Raw genomic sequence first — 16,790 nt, 5'->3', positions numbered from 1 at the left:
TTGTGTGCAATAGAAACCTCTCAGAGATAGCACTACACAATGGGAACTGTTTAACCCATGTCACAGCAAAAAGCTTTCCAGCAAGTGGGGGGAAGATATAAAAGAGGGACAATGACAACAGGAAGGGTCCTCACTCTCCCTACAACAACACACCTGAAAACACCTGAGGAAAAAAGACTGAACTGTGAGAAGTGATGGTCCCAGGCTAGGATCTTTTAGCCTGTGTATGAAAAGCTGGGAAAGCGAAGGCAACTTGTGCGTTAAGAATCTGCCAACCTGTTTATCACTCAGGATGAGAATTTGTTAATTTGTATCTTACCTATCTAGTGTGTTAAGCTCAGTCTGTGGCTTTTGTTTATTTACTAAGGCAATCTGCTTTGTTTTGTTTGCTATCTCTTTAACCACTTAAAATTCACCTTTTGTAGTTAATAAACTTATTTCTTGTTTATAATAAAACCCAGTTTATGTAATTTCTAAGTGGGAGGGCAAGAAGTTGTGCACGTTTCTCTTCACACTGAGGAAGAGGGTGGATTTTTATGAGCTTGCGCTGTGCAGATTTTTCTATACAGTGCAAGACAGTATTATTTTGAGTTTATCTCCCAAAAGTGGTGGGCACGTGAGTGCTGGGGGAGTCCTCTCGCAGAAAGCTGACTTCAGTTTGTGACTGCAGCGGGGTGTGGCCCTACCTGTGTGTGTGTGCTACAAGAGGCCAGAGAGCCTAATTCAGCAAAGCAGGGAGAGGGAACCCTGGCTGGTTGAGCAAGAGAGGGTCAGTGAAATTCCAGTATATCAGGTGGCACCCCAGAAGGGGGATCCAACCTGTCACAGTGATGTTTTGGGAATGGGTATGTGTGTGTGTTCGTTTGTTCAAAAACGCTTCCCCATATAGGATAACCTGCACCCTGAAAGGACTTTTATCTTGCATACTGCTCTTCCCCCCAAGATGCAGGTGCAGAGAACCTGCAATCTACTCAGTATTGGCTGAGTCGCTTGCACTAGCTAGTTGAGCTTTGAAGAAAGCCTTGTCAACAAAACTGAAGGGAAGAGTGTGTTTGTGTGTGAGAGAGAGAGAATGAATCCCCTTGAAAATCAATGAAAATGTTTGATCAGTTGGAGGAGTGGGTAGTGAATTTTGGGGAAAATTTCTGTCACTCTAGTTAAAATGTCCCCCTCCTGTAGGAGACAGGCCTAAGTTCCTTGTTAGCTGGCACTTCTGGGGGAGCTTCCCCTTGGTTGTAGGGACTGTGCATGGGTGGTGAGGCTTAATGGTTAGTTAGGTTCCAAGCCAAAGATGAGAGACAGAGTCAGATGTCAAGCTAGGGGTCAAAGTGTTGGGTATAGAATCATAGAATATCAGGGTTGGAAGGGACCTCAGGAGGTCATCTAGTCCAACCCCCTGCTCAAAGCAGGACCAATCCCCAACTACATCATCCCAGCCAGGGCTTTGTCAAGCCTGACCTTAAAAACTTCTAAGGAAGGAGATTCTACTACCTCCCTAGGTAACGCATTCCAGTGTTTCACCACCCTCCTAGTGAAAAAGTTTTTCCTAATATCCAACCTAAACCTCCCCCACTGCAACTTGAGACCATTACTCCTTGTCCTGTCCTCTTCTACCACTGAGAATAGTCTAGAACCATCCTCTCTGGAACCACCAGAGAGTAGGAGGGTAGGATGTGGGAGCAGGGACCTGGAGTGAGGCAGGTACCAGGAATACACAGGAGTCTGGGTTAAGGAGGACAAGAACCAGGAACAGCCAGAGAGGCGGGAAGGCAGGGCTCAGGAATCATGTAAGTAGGCAGAGTCTATAGTAGCAGCCAGCCAGGGATTCCTGTAGTTGCTTGGACAACTTCCTGTGACTCTTCACGGTTTAAATAGAGCTTTCCAGCTAATTGGTGGTGCTGGATGTTTTTTCCAGTGAGGAACTTTGAGGGTGGGTCCTTTTGTGAGCTAGCTCCCTTCTCTAGTTGTTCAGGTGAGCTGCTTGGTGGTGTCCATGTGCTGAGCACTGCCTGGGGACCCGTAGGCCTGGGTTCAAGCCTATTATCCCTCACATTGGCTGGACACATTCTTCCAGGGTCCAGTTCCTCACCTACACTGGCTAGGGGATTGAGTCCCCACTTCCTAGGGACTATTGAGTTAGCCCTTCTGGGGGCTCTAGGCCCATATTAACTCCACCCACTACCTCTGAGAGTACTCCCAAATTTGTCCCAAGATAGTGGGATAGGCCAGCCCCACTACCAGGATCATAAGAACGGCAATAGTGGGTCAAACCAAAGGTCCCTCTAGCCCACTATCCTCTCTTCCGACAGTGGCCAATGCCAGGTACCCCAGAGGGAATGAACAGAACAGGTAATCCTCAAGTGATCTGTCGTCCATTCCCAGCTTCTGGCAAACAGAGGCTAGGGACATCATCCCTGCCCAGCCTGGCAAGTAGCCATTGATGGATCTATCCTCCATGAATTTGTCTAGTTCTTTTTTGAACCCTGTTATAGTGTTGGCCTTCACAACATCCTCTGGCAAGGAGTTCCACAGGTTGACTGTGTGCTGAGTGAAGAAATACTTCCTTTTATTTGTTTTAAACCTGCTGCCTATTCATTTCATTTGGTGACCCCTAGTTCTTGTGTTATGAGAAGGAGTGTAAATAACACTTCCTTATTTATTTTCTCCACACCAGTCATGATTTTATAGACCTCAATCCTATCCCCCCTTAGTCATCTCTTTTCCAAGCTGAAAAGTCCCAATCTTATTAATCTCTCCTCAAATGGCAGCTGTTCCATACCCCTAATCACTTTTGTTGCCCTTTTCTGAACCTTTTCCAATTCCAATATATCTTTTTTGAGATGGGGCGACCACATCTGCACACAGTATTCAAGATGTGGACGTACCATGGATTTATATAGAGGTAACATGATATTTTCTGTCCTATTATCTATATCCCTTTCTTAATAATTCCGAACATTCTGTTTGCTTTTTGACTACCGCTGCTCATTGAGTGATGTTTTCAGAGAACTATCCACAATGACTCCAAGATCTCTTTCTTGAGTGGTAACAGCTAATTTAGTCCCCATGCACTCACCAAGGCCACTGTTCTGCAGTGCTGGGCATTCCATCACACTAGTCTAGTCGTAAGGGACTTGGCCTCTGGCTGAGCTCTAGACAGTCTGCCTCCTTCCAGGGTTGTCAATGAACACAAAAAAGAAACACAAATGAATAATCCCACAGCCTGAAGAAAGAGCACCTTACTAAACATGTTCCTGTTAAGCTGTGGTCCCATAGATTAATATAGGGAAAATAGTCCCCTCAAGTAGGTGGATCAGCATCAAGCCCTCTCTTCTTCCAGGGTGGTGCTGCTGGGCAGTGGTCATCTGAAAAGCTCTTGCCTTCAGTCAACCCTCTCTCCAGGAGCTGGAGACTGGGGTTCTGCTCTCCTTTCTGGTCTGCCACCAACAATACTATGTCTTTCCCTTTTAAGTTCCTCCAAATCTGACATTTCTTACAGGTGTGGTGGGATGGGGCTACCTAAACCCATATTAGCTCATTAACCCTGTATTGCCCAGTGTGGGATTTGTTTATACCACATCACAGTTCACAATTATTGGATCGCTTTTTCGTATTAGCTACAGCTTTCCTTCTGCTTACCCAGAAGGAGTTGGAATCTAGACTTTCTTCCTGAACACTTCAAGTTTCTCCAGCTCTTCTACCTTCAGGAGAAAGCCCTCCACAGAGAACTAGTCTTACCTCCTAGGCTCTTCTCTCTTTTTACATGAATTTCATGTTTTAAGATTTGATTTATTTAATCATTACTGTAACAAGCCTTTTTAAAATTCAGATTTCCAGATGTTATGAGTAGCTCATTGTTCAGTTGTATGATTGTGACACAAGCGGTAAATCATACAGTTGACTTGATTAAAGAAAAATAATACATTTTTATTTGGTTTTTGAAAGTAAAACACATCAAGACTGGACAGGCAGGAACCTTTCCCAAGCTGCCGTAAAACAAAGTGCATACACTATAGCAGGGGTGGGCAAACATTTTGGCCCGAGGGCCACATCTGGGTTTGGAAATTGTATGGTGGGCCATGAATGCTTATGAAATTGGGGGTTGAGAGGCTGAGGGCTCTAGCTGGGGGTGCAGGCTCTGGGGTGGGGCCAGAAATGAGGAGTTCAGGGTGTGGGAGGGGGCTCCTGGCTGGGGCAGGTGGTTGGGGTATGGAGGTGGGGTGAGGGCTCTGGCTGGCGGTACAAGCTCTGGGGTGGGGCTGGGAATGAGGCGTTGGGGGTACAGGAGGGTGCTCTGGGCTGGGACCAAGGGGTTTAGAGGGAGGGAGGGGAATCCAAGGCAGGGGGTCGGGGTGCAGGCTCCAGGCAGTGTTTACCTCAAGCAGCTCCCAGAAGCAGCGGCATGTCCCCTCATCAGTTCCGTTGCGGAGGTGCAGCCAGGTGGCTCTGCACACTGCCCCGTCCACAGGCACTACCACTGCAGCTCCCATCGGCCATGGTTCCCAACCAATGGGAGCTGCAGAGCCCCTTGTCTGACCCTATGCATAAGAGCCGGAAGGGGGACATGCCGCTGCTTCTGCGAGCTGTGTGGAGCCACAGCATAGCACAGATCCTGGCAGGAGTTTGAGGGCCAGATTAAAATGTCTGAAGGGCTGGACGTGGCTCCACATCACCTCCATATTCGTGCACATAACAAAATTTATGAGGCAGGGGTGGGACTGAGGGGTTCGGAGTGTGAGAGGGGGCTCAGGGCTGAGGCAGAGGGTTGGGGTGCAGGAGGGGGTGAGGGCTCTGGGGTAGGGCTGGGGTTGAGGGGTTGGTGTACCTGGGGCTACAGCAGGGAGAGAGGACTCCCCCTAGCTTTCTCTCCCACCACAGCAGCACCTGGGCTGGAGGGGAGAGGCACCTCTCTCTGCTGCAGCAGCTCCGGGGCTGGGGCCATGGGATAGGCGCCTCTCCTCTGGATGTGGCAGGTCCGGGGTTCGGCTGAGTTGGGGCGCCTTTTCCCTGTTCGCAGCAGGTTTGGGCTGGGGCTGGGTGGGGGTGCCTCTTCTCCATCTGTGGCAGTTCTGGGCTGGGTTGGGGCCAGGGGAGGGGCCACGCTTCCCCGGCTGGCAGTCCTAGAGGAGTGCATGAGAGGGGCCGGAGAGGAGAGGAGAGGAGTCAGCGCTGCGGCCTCAGGGCCACAGCACAAGTGAAGTGGAGGGCCAGGCCAGTGGGGCCCCTGCTGAGCGTGGGCCTGGCACCATCATAAACCTGGTACTGGCCAGGCTGGGTTGGGGCCGGAGGAGGGGCGCCTCTCCCCGCCGCGACATCTCTCCCCACTGCAGCCCTGAGTGCCTGCACAGTGCTTAGTAGGCTGCTGCACAGCTGTGCAGCTTAGAGGGAACTTAGGTGATCAGCAGCTGCATCTGAGCACCTGGGTTACCCTAGCTCAGGTGTGAGCAGCCACTGCAAGGTCACACTTGAGTTACCATGTTCTGACTGGTGCTTCGTTGAACTGTGTGTATCAGTGGGAACATAATCCATGGTTTTTTGTACTGCTGTATGATTGATTGTTTCCCAGTGAATTGTGGAAAAACTTGTCTTTCCTTCTGGGAACACAGAGAGGGATTTGGGAAATCATTGGAGGACTGTCAGCATTCAAATGACTTGCGTTGTGTTCTCACTGCAAAGGGAATGGGTTACCAGCTCACGTGAAATCTTTACTTGGGTTTTAGATTATAGACCAGTGATTCTCAAACATTTTTTACTGGTGACCCCTTTCACATAGCAAGCCTCTGAGTACAACCCTCCCATCAATTAAAAATGTTTTTTTTTTTTATATATTTAACACCATTATAAATGCTGGAGGCAAAGCGGGGTTTGGGTGGAGGCTAACAGCTCGCGACTATCCAGGTAAGAACCTTGTAACCGCCTGAGGGGTCTTGACCCCCAGTTTGAGAACCCCTGCTATAGCCTCAGATAGCCAGCTAGCTCGTGATGAAAGAATCACTAACCTAGAGAGAAAGTGTTCTGTATGTGAATGAGAAGGATCTGAGGGATAACATCCAAGGAGCCCAAATTATCTCTTCAGTGAAGATGTAATCTAAGAGGTGCAAATGAGTGACAACCCACCTGATTCAGTAAGAAAGCAGAATCCACTTAAACCTTTCCTAGCAGGATCAACATCTCCTAATGTGGAGAAGTATTCAGACATACTAGATGTATATATGTGCACCCACATATCAAGTAATGTAGAAAGACACAGGTTGAAAATAGTAAATATAAAATTGCACAATATTTAGAAGCTTTTTTTTTTTTTGAAGTGTTATCTTTAATGTTATTTAGGTTTCCTCCTTCCTCACCACTGAAACCATATCCAACAAGGCCTCCATATAGAAAGGAAGTAATTAAATTTCCAGACTGGAATGTTCCTGAAGCAGGCACTTCCCAAGAACACATCCCAGTGAAGCCTTTCATGATGGTAAGATTTCTTGTTTCCAGTTTCTAAAATATTTGATATTCTGAAGGGAAAATAGGTAATGGGAAGGGATAAAATAAACTAACGATCTTTTCTTTTTTGATGTATAGTGTTTGGCTGTAGAAAAATTGAAAGAAATAGATTTTTGTTATGTTGAGTTTTTGCTTAAAGGAAGTCATTGTTCTTTCATTTTTAATTATAATTCATTGGTTGTTTTGATTTTCTCTCTCAAATGGGTTGCTTTCTCATTTGATTATTTTTATGTTCACAAATTACATTACAGAATTTACCAAGTACATAATTTAAAGGATAAATTCATAAATTTGAGAGGGTTCAGAGAAGAGCTACAAGAATGATTAAAGGAGTAGAAAACATGCCTTATAGTGATAGACTTAAAGAGCTCAATCTTTTAGCTTAACAAAGAAGGGTGAGTCCATAAGTATCTACATCAGAAACAAATAGTTAATAATGGGCTCTGCAGTCTAGCAGAGAAAGGTACAACACGATCTAATGGCTGGACATTGAAACTGGACAAATTCAGACTGGAAATATGGCATACATTTTTAATAGTGAGAGTAATTAACCATTTTAACAATTTACCAAGGGTCATGGTGGATTATCTATCACTGACAATTTTAAAATAAAGAGTAGATTTTTTTCTAAATGATAAGCTAGGAATTATTTTGTGGATGTTCTATGGCCTGTGTTATACAGGACACAATGGTCTCTTCTGGCCTTGGAATGTATGAATCTATATATTTGACATTTAACTAATGTGCTAATGTATTGTAAAACAACAACAAATTTGCTTCATTCCAGGATAAAATGGTCATTTTGTTGGAATTGTATCGCATGATTGTTTCACTTGAAGGTTGCGCGACCGTACTGGTTTTTTAAAACTCTTATAAAGCTACAGTTTTTATGGATTCCACATAGTTGCTCACAATAAATGTTACTCATGGAGGAATTCTGCACCACTGTGGAATGCAGAATTGCCTGTTTTCCTCGCAGAATTTCTGGCCGCCACTAGGGGCCACTGGACTACACGTAGCCCAGCTCGCAGTGAGCAGAGCGCCCAGACTGGCTGGGCTGGAGGCTGCACGCTCTTTGGTCCTCATTCTCCCAGGGACAGGAGAGGGCCCGGGAGACCCAGCCAGCTCTGACAAAGGGTGAGGAAGGTCAGGGCCAGGCCACACCACACCATGTCCTCTGGCGGGACAGTAAAGAAGTGGGGGAGGAGTAGCTGCCCAAGCACAGCCCTGCTTGAGATCCTAGGTATGTACTTGGGTGGCTAGCCTGAGCTGCTGTGGCCACACGGCTATTTTTGGCATGCTAGCTTGAGCAGAACTAGTGTCTGTAAATCTTCCCGAGCTGGGAATTAAACCTCCCAGCTGCAGTGTAGACTTATCCTTCGAAGGTTTTCTTTGTAACCATTTATAGCTACACCTTTTTTTTATTTTTATATATATATATATATATATATATAATATAAAATTAATCTTTAAGACGGTGGAGAGCCATTGAGAGGTCTATGCACACACTGCTGCACCCTGCCTCCTCCCCCCCCAGTCCGCTGCCCTACCTACTGCCTTTCTTCCATTAGGGTGCACCTTTCATTTTGAGAAATAATACCTTAACCCATGCTATTGAGGCCATGTTTTTTACTCACCATTCTTCTAATCAGGGGCTAGAGGGAGTTCCTTCTGCTGTTAGTCAGTAACATGGCTTAACTTGGTTACAGTTTTTGGATTTATGCAGAGTAGGACTGCCAACTTTTCAAGTTCTGCTCCTCATTCCCCTTCAAATGTCAGCAGTCACTCAAATAAGCTAATATCAATGAAACAAGCTATATCAGCCTGTTCCTTAAAGAAAGACAGGACAGGCATGCCAGTTGCTCTTGAATGCAGTGACAGGATGATAGCATCTTCAGTTTAATTCCTTTTTAAAGAACTACCAAAAAAATCTTGAGGCACAAGAGGAAAAGGCACATCCATTTGGAACTTCTGTAGTGGGTGGGAGATGTATTGTGAAGCAGGGAGGGTGGCAGATTAGCAAGGTCAGTGCATGCAGCATCACCCTCTGATGTACCTAATCAGATAAACTCATTCATTACTGAACTATGTGAGACTCATAGACTTTAAGGTCAGAAGGGACCATTATGATCGTCTGCTCTGGCCTCCTGCACAACACAGGCCACAGAATCTCACCCACCCACTCCTGTAACAAACCCCTGACCTATGTCTGAGCTACTGAAGTCTTCAACTCGTGGTTTAAAGACTTTAAGGTACAGAGAATCATAGAATCATAGAATATCAGGGTTGGAAGGGACCCCAGAAGGTCATCTAGTCCAACCCCCTGCTCGAAGCAGGACCAATTCCCAGTTAAATCATCCCAGCCAGGGCTTTGTCAAGCCTGACCTTGAAAACCTCTAAGGAAGGAGATTTCACCACCTTCCTAGGTAACCCATTCCAGTGTTTCACCACCCTCCTAGTGAAAAAGCTTTTCCTAATCCAACCTAAATCTCCCCCACTGCAACTTGAGACCATTACTCCTTGTTCTGTCATCTGCCACCACTGAGAACAGTCTAGATCCATCCTCTTTGGAACCCCCTTTCAGGTAGTTGAAAGCAGCTATCAAATCCCCCCTCATTCTTCTCTTCCGTAGACTAAACATCCCCAGTTCCCTCAGCCTCTCCTCATAACTCATGTGTTCCAGTCCCCTCATCATTTTTGTTGCCCTCCGCTGGATTCTTTCCAATTTTTCCACATCCTTCTTGTAGTGTGGGGCCCAAAACTGGACACAGTACTCCAGATGAGGCCTCACCAGTGTCGAATAGAGGGGAACGATCACGTCCCTCGATCTGCTGGCAGTGCCCCTACGTATACATCCCAAAATGCCATTGGCCTTCTTGGCAACAAGGGCACACTGTTGACTCATATCAAACTTCTCGTCCACTGTAACCCCTAGGTCCTTTTCTGCAGAACTGCTGCCGAGCCATTCGGTCCCCAGTCTGTAGTGGTGCATGGGATTCTTCTGTCCTAAGTGCAGGACTCTGCACTTGTCCTTGTTGAACCTCATCACATTTCTTTTGGCCCAATCCTCCAATTTGTCTAGGTCCCTCTGTATCCTATCCCTACCCTCCAGCGTATCTACCTCTCCTCCCAGTTTAGTATCATCCGCAAACTTGCTGAGGGTGCAATCCACACCATTCTCCAGATCATTTATGAAGATATTGAACAAAACCGGCTCCAGGACCGACCCTTGGGGCGCTCCACTTGATACCGGCTGCCAACTAGACATGGAGCCATTGATCACTACCCGTTGAGCCCGACTATCTAGCCAGCTTTCCATCCACCTTATAGTCCATTCATCCAGCCCATACTTCTTTAACTTGCTGGCAAGAATACTGTGGGAGACAGTGTCAAAAGCTTTGCTAAAGTCAAGGAACAACATGTCCACCACTTTCCCCTCATCCACAGAGCCAGTTATCTCGCCATAGAAGGCAATTAGATTAGTCAGGCATGACTTTCCCTTGGTGAATCCATGCTGACTGTTCCTGATCACTTTCCTCTCCTCCAAGTGCTTCAGAATTGATTCCTTGAGGACCTGCTCCATGATTTTTCCAGGGACTGAGGTGAGGCTGACTGGCCTGTAGTTCCCAGGACCCTCCTCCTTCTCTTTTTTAAAGATGGGCACTACATTAGCCTTTTTCCAGTCGTCCGGGACCTCTCCTGATCGCCATGAGTTTTCAAAGATAATGGCCAATGGCTCCAGTAAGTGACCTGTGCCCCACACTGCAGAGGAAGGCGAAAAACCCCCAGGGCCTCTGCCAATCTGCCCTGGAGGAAAATTCTTTCCTAACCCCAAATATGGTGATCAGCTAAACCCTGAGCATGTGGGCAAGACTCAACAACCAGACACCCAGGAAAGAATTCTTTGAACTCAGATCCCACCCTATCTAGTGTCCCATCACAAGCCATTGGGCATATTTACTGTTAATAGTCAAAGATCAATTAATTGCCAAAATTAGGCTATCCCGTCATACCATCCCCTCCATAAACTTATCAAGCTTAGTCTTGAAGCCAGATAGGTCTTTTGCCTCCACTTCTACCCTTGGAAGGCTGTTCCAGAACTTCACTCCTCTGATGGTTAGAAACCTTCATCTAATTTCAAGTCTAAACTTCCCAATGTCCAGTTTATATCCATTTGTTCTTGTGTCGACATTGGTACTGAGCTTAAATAATTCCTCTCCCTCCCTGGTATTTATCCCTCTGATATATTTATAGAGAGCAATCATATCTCCCCACAGCCTTCTTTTGGTTAGGCTAAACAAGCCAAGCTCTTTGAGTCTCCTTTCATAAGACAGGTTTTCCATTCCTCAGATCATCCTAGTAGCCCTTCTCTGTGCTTGTTCCAGTTTGAATTTATCCTTCTTAAACATGGGAGACCAGAACTGCACACAATATTCCAGGTGAGTGTTAGGGGGCTTATTCCTTCACCCACTTACTTCCCTGGTCCTTCTCGCAGGAACAGAGAGCCACAATACCCAAAGTCCAAAGGTGCAAACAATTTGATGTTTATTGGGGTGAACTTCCAGCAAGCATGATTCAAGTTTCCTTCCTTAGTGTCCCTCTTCCCAGCTCTGACACCACAGAGCCTTACCTGTGTCCCTGTTCCCATTCCGGCCCTTAGCTAAACATGATTCCAATTTCCCAACCCCCATTCCCTGTTCCCATTTCACACACCCACCCACTTCCTGATTGACTGCAGACTATATAGTAAAACTTGAGTTCTGCTTAGCTATACCTTAACCAATCATTTTCCTGAAATTTAACTAACCAATCCTGACATACTGTAACATGATTATGTAACCAATTATATCCCACCATCTTAATTAGTTTACATCCAGCAAAATTAATTATACAGCAGGCAGAAACAATCACAGAACCAGACAGAGACCATTCAAATAAGCAATAGCAAAGTGGGAGCTATAATGGCAAAACAATACAGAAGTGAGTATTTCACATCCCAGCTATTGATAAGTGAGTTCTTGCCAGACAGGATGCTATCAAACTAAGTTTCCTTTTACATTTTCTAGGCACTTCCCTTTCTCTGGAGGCGATAAGCATTATCAGGACAGGATTGTATTCCTAACAGCCCAATAGCACCTTATTTCAATATGACTAGTTTGGAATGTGAGGATGTGACCGGTCGCTTCCCAGCTTATGGCTGCTTCTGTTGCTTAGCCAAAGATCTTAGCCGAAGCACAGGGCCTCAGACTGTCACAGTAAGAGAAGGACCTTACACCGGCAGACAGTGATTTTGATTCTTTCTCTTATACCTCTATAACTAGCTAAAGTGATAAGAATACACCTAAATTCTTAGGGTATAGGCCTTTACAGACAGGCCTGAATATCTATATCCTAACAATGAGGTCTCACCAGTGCCTTGTCTAACGGTACAAACAGCACCTTATCTCTACTGGAAATACCTCGCCTGATTCATCCGAAGAACGCATTAGCTTTTTTCACAGCCATATCACATGGCAGCTCATAGTCATCCTGTGATCAACCAATACTCGAGGTCCTTCTCTTCCTCTGTTACCTGCAAGTGATGCATCCCCAGTTTATAACAAAAATTCTTGTTATTAATCCGTAAATGCATGACCTTGCACTTTTCACTATTAAATTTCATCCTATTACTATTACTCCAGTTTACAAGGTCATCCAAATCTTCCTGTATGATATCTCTCTATATTGGCAATGCCTCCCAGCTTCGTGTCATCCGCAAACTTTATTAGCACATTCCCACTTTTTGTGCCAAGGTCAGTAATAAAAAGATTAAATAAGATTGGTCCCAAAACCGATCCCTGAGGAACTCCACTAGTAACCTCCCTCCAGCCTGACAGTTCACCTTTCAGTCGGACCCATTGTAGTCTCCCCTTTAACCAATTCCTTATCCACCTTTCAATTTTCATATTGATCCCTATCTTTTCCAGTTTAGCTAATAATTCCCCATGTGGAACCATATCAAGTGCCTTACTGAAATCAAGGTAAATTAGATCCACTGCATTTCTTTTGTCTAAAAAATCTGTTTCCTTCTCAAAGAAAGAGATGAGGTTGGTTTGGTACGATCTACCTTTTGTAAAACCATGTTGTATTTTGTCTCAATTGCCATTGACCTCAATGTCCTTAACTACTTTCTCCTTCAAAATTTTTTCCAAGACCTTGCATACTACAGATGTCAAACTAACAGGCCTGTAGTTACCTGAATCACTTTTTTTCCCTTTCTTAAAAATAGGAACTATGTTAGCAATTCTCCAGTCATACGGCACAACCCCTGAGTTTACAGATTCTTGCTAATGGGCTTGCAATTTCATGTGCCAGTTCCTTTAATATTCTTGGAGGAAGATTATCTGGGCCCCCTGATTTAGTCCCATTAAGCTGTTCGAGTTTGGATGTGGTAATATCTACCTGCATATCCTCATTCCCATTTGTCGTCCTACTATTATCCCTAAACTCCTCATTAGCCTCGTTAAAGACTGAGGTAAAGTATTTGTTAAATATTAGGCCATGCCTAGATTATCCTTAACCTCCACTCCATCCTTAGTGTTTAGCGGTCCCACTTCCTCTTTCTTTGTATTCTTCTTATTTATATGGCTATAAAACCTTTTACTATTGCTTTTAATTCCCTTTGCAAGGTCCAAATGTACATGGCTTTTTGCCTTTTTCACTTTATCCCTACATATTCTGACCTCAATAAGGTAGCTTTCCTTGCTGATCCCCCTCATCTTCCACGCCTCGTAGGCTTTCTGCTTTTTCTTAATCACCTCTCTGAGATGCTTGCTCATCCAGCTTGGTCTACAACTCCTGCCTATGAATTTTTTCCCCTTTCTTGGGATGCAGGCTTCTGATAGCTTCTGCAGCTTTGATTTAAAGTAATCCAAGGCGTCCTCTACCTTTAGAGCCACAAATCTTCAGTCCAATCCACTTCTCTAACTAAGTTCCTTAATTTTTTAAAGTTAGCCCTTTTGAAATAAAAAACCATAGTCACAGATCTATTTTTGTTTATCCTTCCATTTAGTTTGAACTGAATTAGCTCATGATCACTCGAACCAAGGTTGTCCTCTACAACCATTTCTTCTATGAGGTCCTCACTACTCACCAAACGCAAATCTAAAATGGCATCCCCTCTTGTTGGTTCAGCAACTACTTGGTGAAGGAATCCATCAGCTATCGCATCCAGGAAAATCTGAGCCCTATTATTATTACTAGCACTTTTCCTCCAGTCTATATCTGGGAAGGTAAAGTCTCCCATGATCACACAATTCCCATTAGTATTTACTTCATTGAAAACATTAAAGAGGTCTCTATCCTTATCCAAATTGAATCCCGGTGGTCTATAGCACACCCCAAGCACTATCCTAGGGGATGCTCTAGTAGCTTTTTTCCCCAATGTGATTTTTTGTATCCATTCCATCACTTCTTATTTCTTTACAGTCTACCTCATCATTGATATACAATGCAACTCCACCACCTTTGCCTTTATTTCTGTCTTTCCTAAACAGCACATACCCTTCAATACCTGTACTCCAGTCATGACTCCTATTCCACCATGTTTCTGTTATCCTTATATCTCGTTTCACTTCTGGCACCAATAGCTCTCGTTCCTCCATTTTGTTACCTAGGCTCCTCACATTCGTGTACAAACATCTTAATTTTTGCTGTTTGGCCTCGCTCACGTTCTTTACCCGATTAGGCACAGACATTCTACCGCCAGTATCACCTATTAGACTGGTATCTACACTACCCTTCCTCCTTATGTCCATTCTCCTACCCACGGCTGTATCCTTTCTTACTTCGTTTTCTTCCCTCTCAATGCTAAAATCCGGCGTGGAGATTACCTGGACATCTCCCAACCATCTCCCGCAAATTCCTAGTTTAAAGCTCTCTTAATCAGTTGTGCCAGCCTCCATCCTAGAAGTCTATTTCCCTCCCTGCTCAGATGAAGTCCATCCCGAGAGAACAGTCCTCTGTCCATGAATGCTTCCCAGTGGCCATACACCCCAAAGCCCTCCTTATAGCACACTGCCTGAGCCATCTGTTGATCATCATAATCTTGTCACACCTTTGTTGCCCTTCTCTAGGAACAGGCAGAGTCCCACTGAAGATCACCTGAGCCTCGATTTCCTTAAGCGTCTTCCCCAGTCTGGCATACTCTCCCTTGATACTTCCAGCGAGAATCTAGCCGTATCATATTGTTCCCACATGAAGGACAATCAGTGGATTCTTTCCCACTCCCGTTCGGATCCTCTTCAGCCTCAGGTCCACATCCCATATCTTGGCACCCAGCAGACAGCACACCCTTCTGTTCTCTGGATCCGCTCTTGTTACAGGCCTGTCTATCCTTCTAAGTAAGGAGTCTCCAATCATGTAGACCTGCCTTTTCCTGGTGATGGTGCGATTCTTCGGTCTATCCCCTGTTCCCTCTGGCTGCAAGTCCTCTCGATTCCTATTGTCCCTTGCAATCCTCTGCAACCCATGCTGTATCCTCCTGGGGCTCATATTTGGTGTTATCTCCATTGACTCCTCCCCTCTTCCTTTAGGACTAGCTGCTCTTCTCTTCTTCCTTGCCCTCTCACCTTCAGTGACCACCTACTGTGCCCCTTCTTCATTTTCCAGCTCCGCAAACCTGTTCCTGAGCTCTATTTCTCCTTCACTAGCCCGTCTTTTCCGCTGCCTGGTTCTCTTAGTCATATGCCTCCCAGCAGTCTCTCCTCAGCGTTCTTTGGTCCTGCTTCCATCTGCAAATCTGAGTTTTTCACTTCAGCCTCCTCATGTCTTTGCTTCATCATCCGCTCGAACCCCCTTCTAAACTCAACCAGAGTTTCCACCTGCCTCTCCAATCCTCGGATCTTTTCTTCCATCAGCTCTATCAGGTGGCAGATGAAACTCTTTTTAGGTACCCCCTCCAGGATCATGTACATGCCGCAGCTTCCACATGCAGTCATCTTCATTTTGTTTTCCACTGCTGCCTCTGTATCTGTCACAGCCTTCTCATCTAAGTCCTGTTAGTTCAGGAAACACAAACCAAACCAAAACACCACCACCCAGAGCAAAACAAACCCCCAACGAGCACCAAACCACTGCCAGACCACCACACACTCCCTTCACTACCCTGTTTGTTCCTCTGCCTGGCTCTCTTAGTCTTCCCCCCCCACAAACTCCTCTTGCCAACTCCCACTCAAACTCCCCTGTTTACAGCTCTGTTTGCTGGCTCCTGTGCTGCTGCAGCTGTCTTAGGTCAATCGTCCGCCCAGACCTGTGAAAATAAAGACCACTCCATACAACGCAGTTGTCATCTTTTAGGCTAAAAAGGAAAAACTCCTAGTAATTAAGAAAAGTTGCTATTTGTTCCCTTCATGCTAGCTTTGATTATTAATATACAGTATCCTGACACTCCCACCAGTGCATACTGTTTCACTTGGGTTCAAAGTGTGACCTCTGTGTGGTGGTCATACAGTCTTTCATTCTCTGCTGCTTCAGTTCTATTCTTTCAGTCAGGATAGAAATGACTATTGGCATCCTAGTTTTTGTGAAGAACTAGCTTTGCTGAGTCTCCTCAGTTTTACCTATTTGCATTCGTTTTCTGTCTGCATTACACCTGCTAGGACTTGCTACTTAAATTGCATCAGCGTGCACAGAGCCAAGCAAGATGAAGACCATGAACTGGTCTACACAGCATGGCAAAATGCATCAGAGGGGCTGCCCCATGTAGACCCTGCTGGCCTGCTCTAAAAGGTACCAAGTTTGCTTTAACATAGTCCTGTTTGAAACACATTCAAATGCTTCACAAGTCATACCCCTCTAGTGTGCTTTGCTAGTACCGTGTACATAAGACCTGAGAATGACTCTCTCACCTGGTTGTTCTTTGGGAATTCTTAAAGGGTAGAGGCTGTTGTTAAATGCAAATGTATGATCGAATAAACCTTACACATGATTGTAATAATCTTTGTACAAAGTATGCTTTGTAAAGTATCATTTGAAAACTCATAGTTTGCTGGTCAGTATTGTCCTGGTAAAATATGTGTGGCCACGTTGTATGTGAAGTTATAAGATCCCCCTGTATGTTATTAATGGATGTTCCAAACCCCGCAGCTTTCCTAGGCAGAAGTTAGGTCTGTCCTAAACAAAGGAAGGAATTTGCACTTGCCTTAATTTACGTTTAAGTACTAAACAGCATCATCAAGCAGGGAGGGAAAACAAAGGAAGTTCAAGCAGGTGAAAAAAACCAGTAGCTAATATCATTCCCCCTAGATTCTTTGTCT

At 45.2% G+C, this 16,790-nt stretch overlaps 1 protein-coding gene across 2 annotated transcripts in view; it reads left to right on the top strand.

Moving 5' to 3' along the window:
* The window catches only part of DEPDC1B (DEP domain containing 1B), a 61,734-nt gene that overhangs the window by 18,364 nt on the left and 26,580 nt on the right, over positions 1 to 16,790 (top strand). For both annotated transcript variants that reach the window (XM_084629661.1, XM_084629660.1), the window contains one exon: positions 6,331 to 6,466. In XM_084629661.1, coding sequence (XP_084485787.1) covers positions 6,331 to 6,466 — 136 coding nt within the window. The remainder of the gene's footprint in view (positions 1 to 6,330; positions 6,467 to 16,790) is intronic.

The sequence above is a fragment of the Lepidochelys olivacea genome (genome assembly GCF_965140295.1).
Source record: "Lepidochelys olivacea isolate rLepOli2 genome assembly, chromosome: 5".
Classification (NCBI taxonomy): Eukaryota; Metazoa; Chordata; order Testudines; family Cheloniidae; genus Lepidochelys; species Lepidochelys olivacea.
Note: the sequence above shows the minus strand (reverse complement) of the source record. Positions and strands in the feature narration are given on the sequence as shown.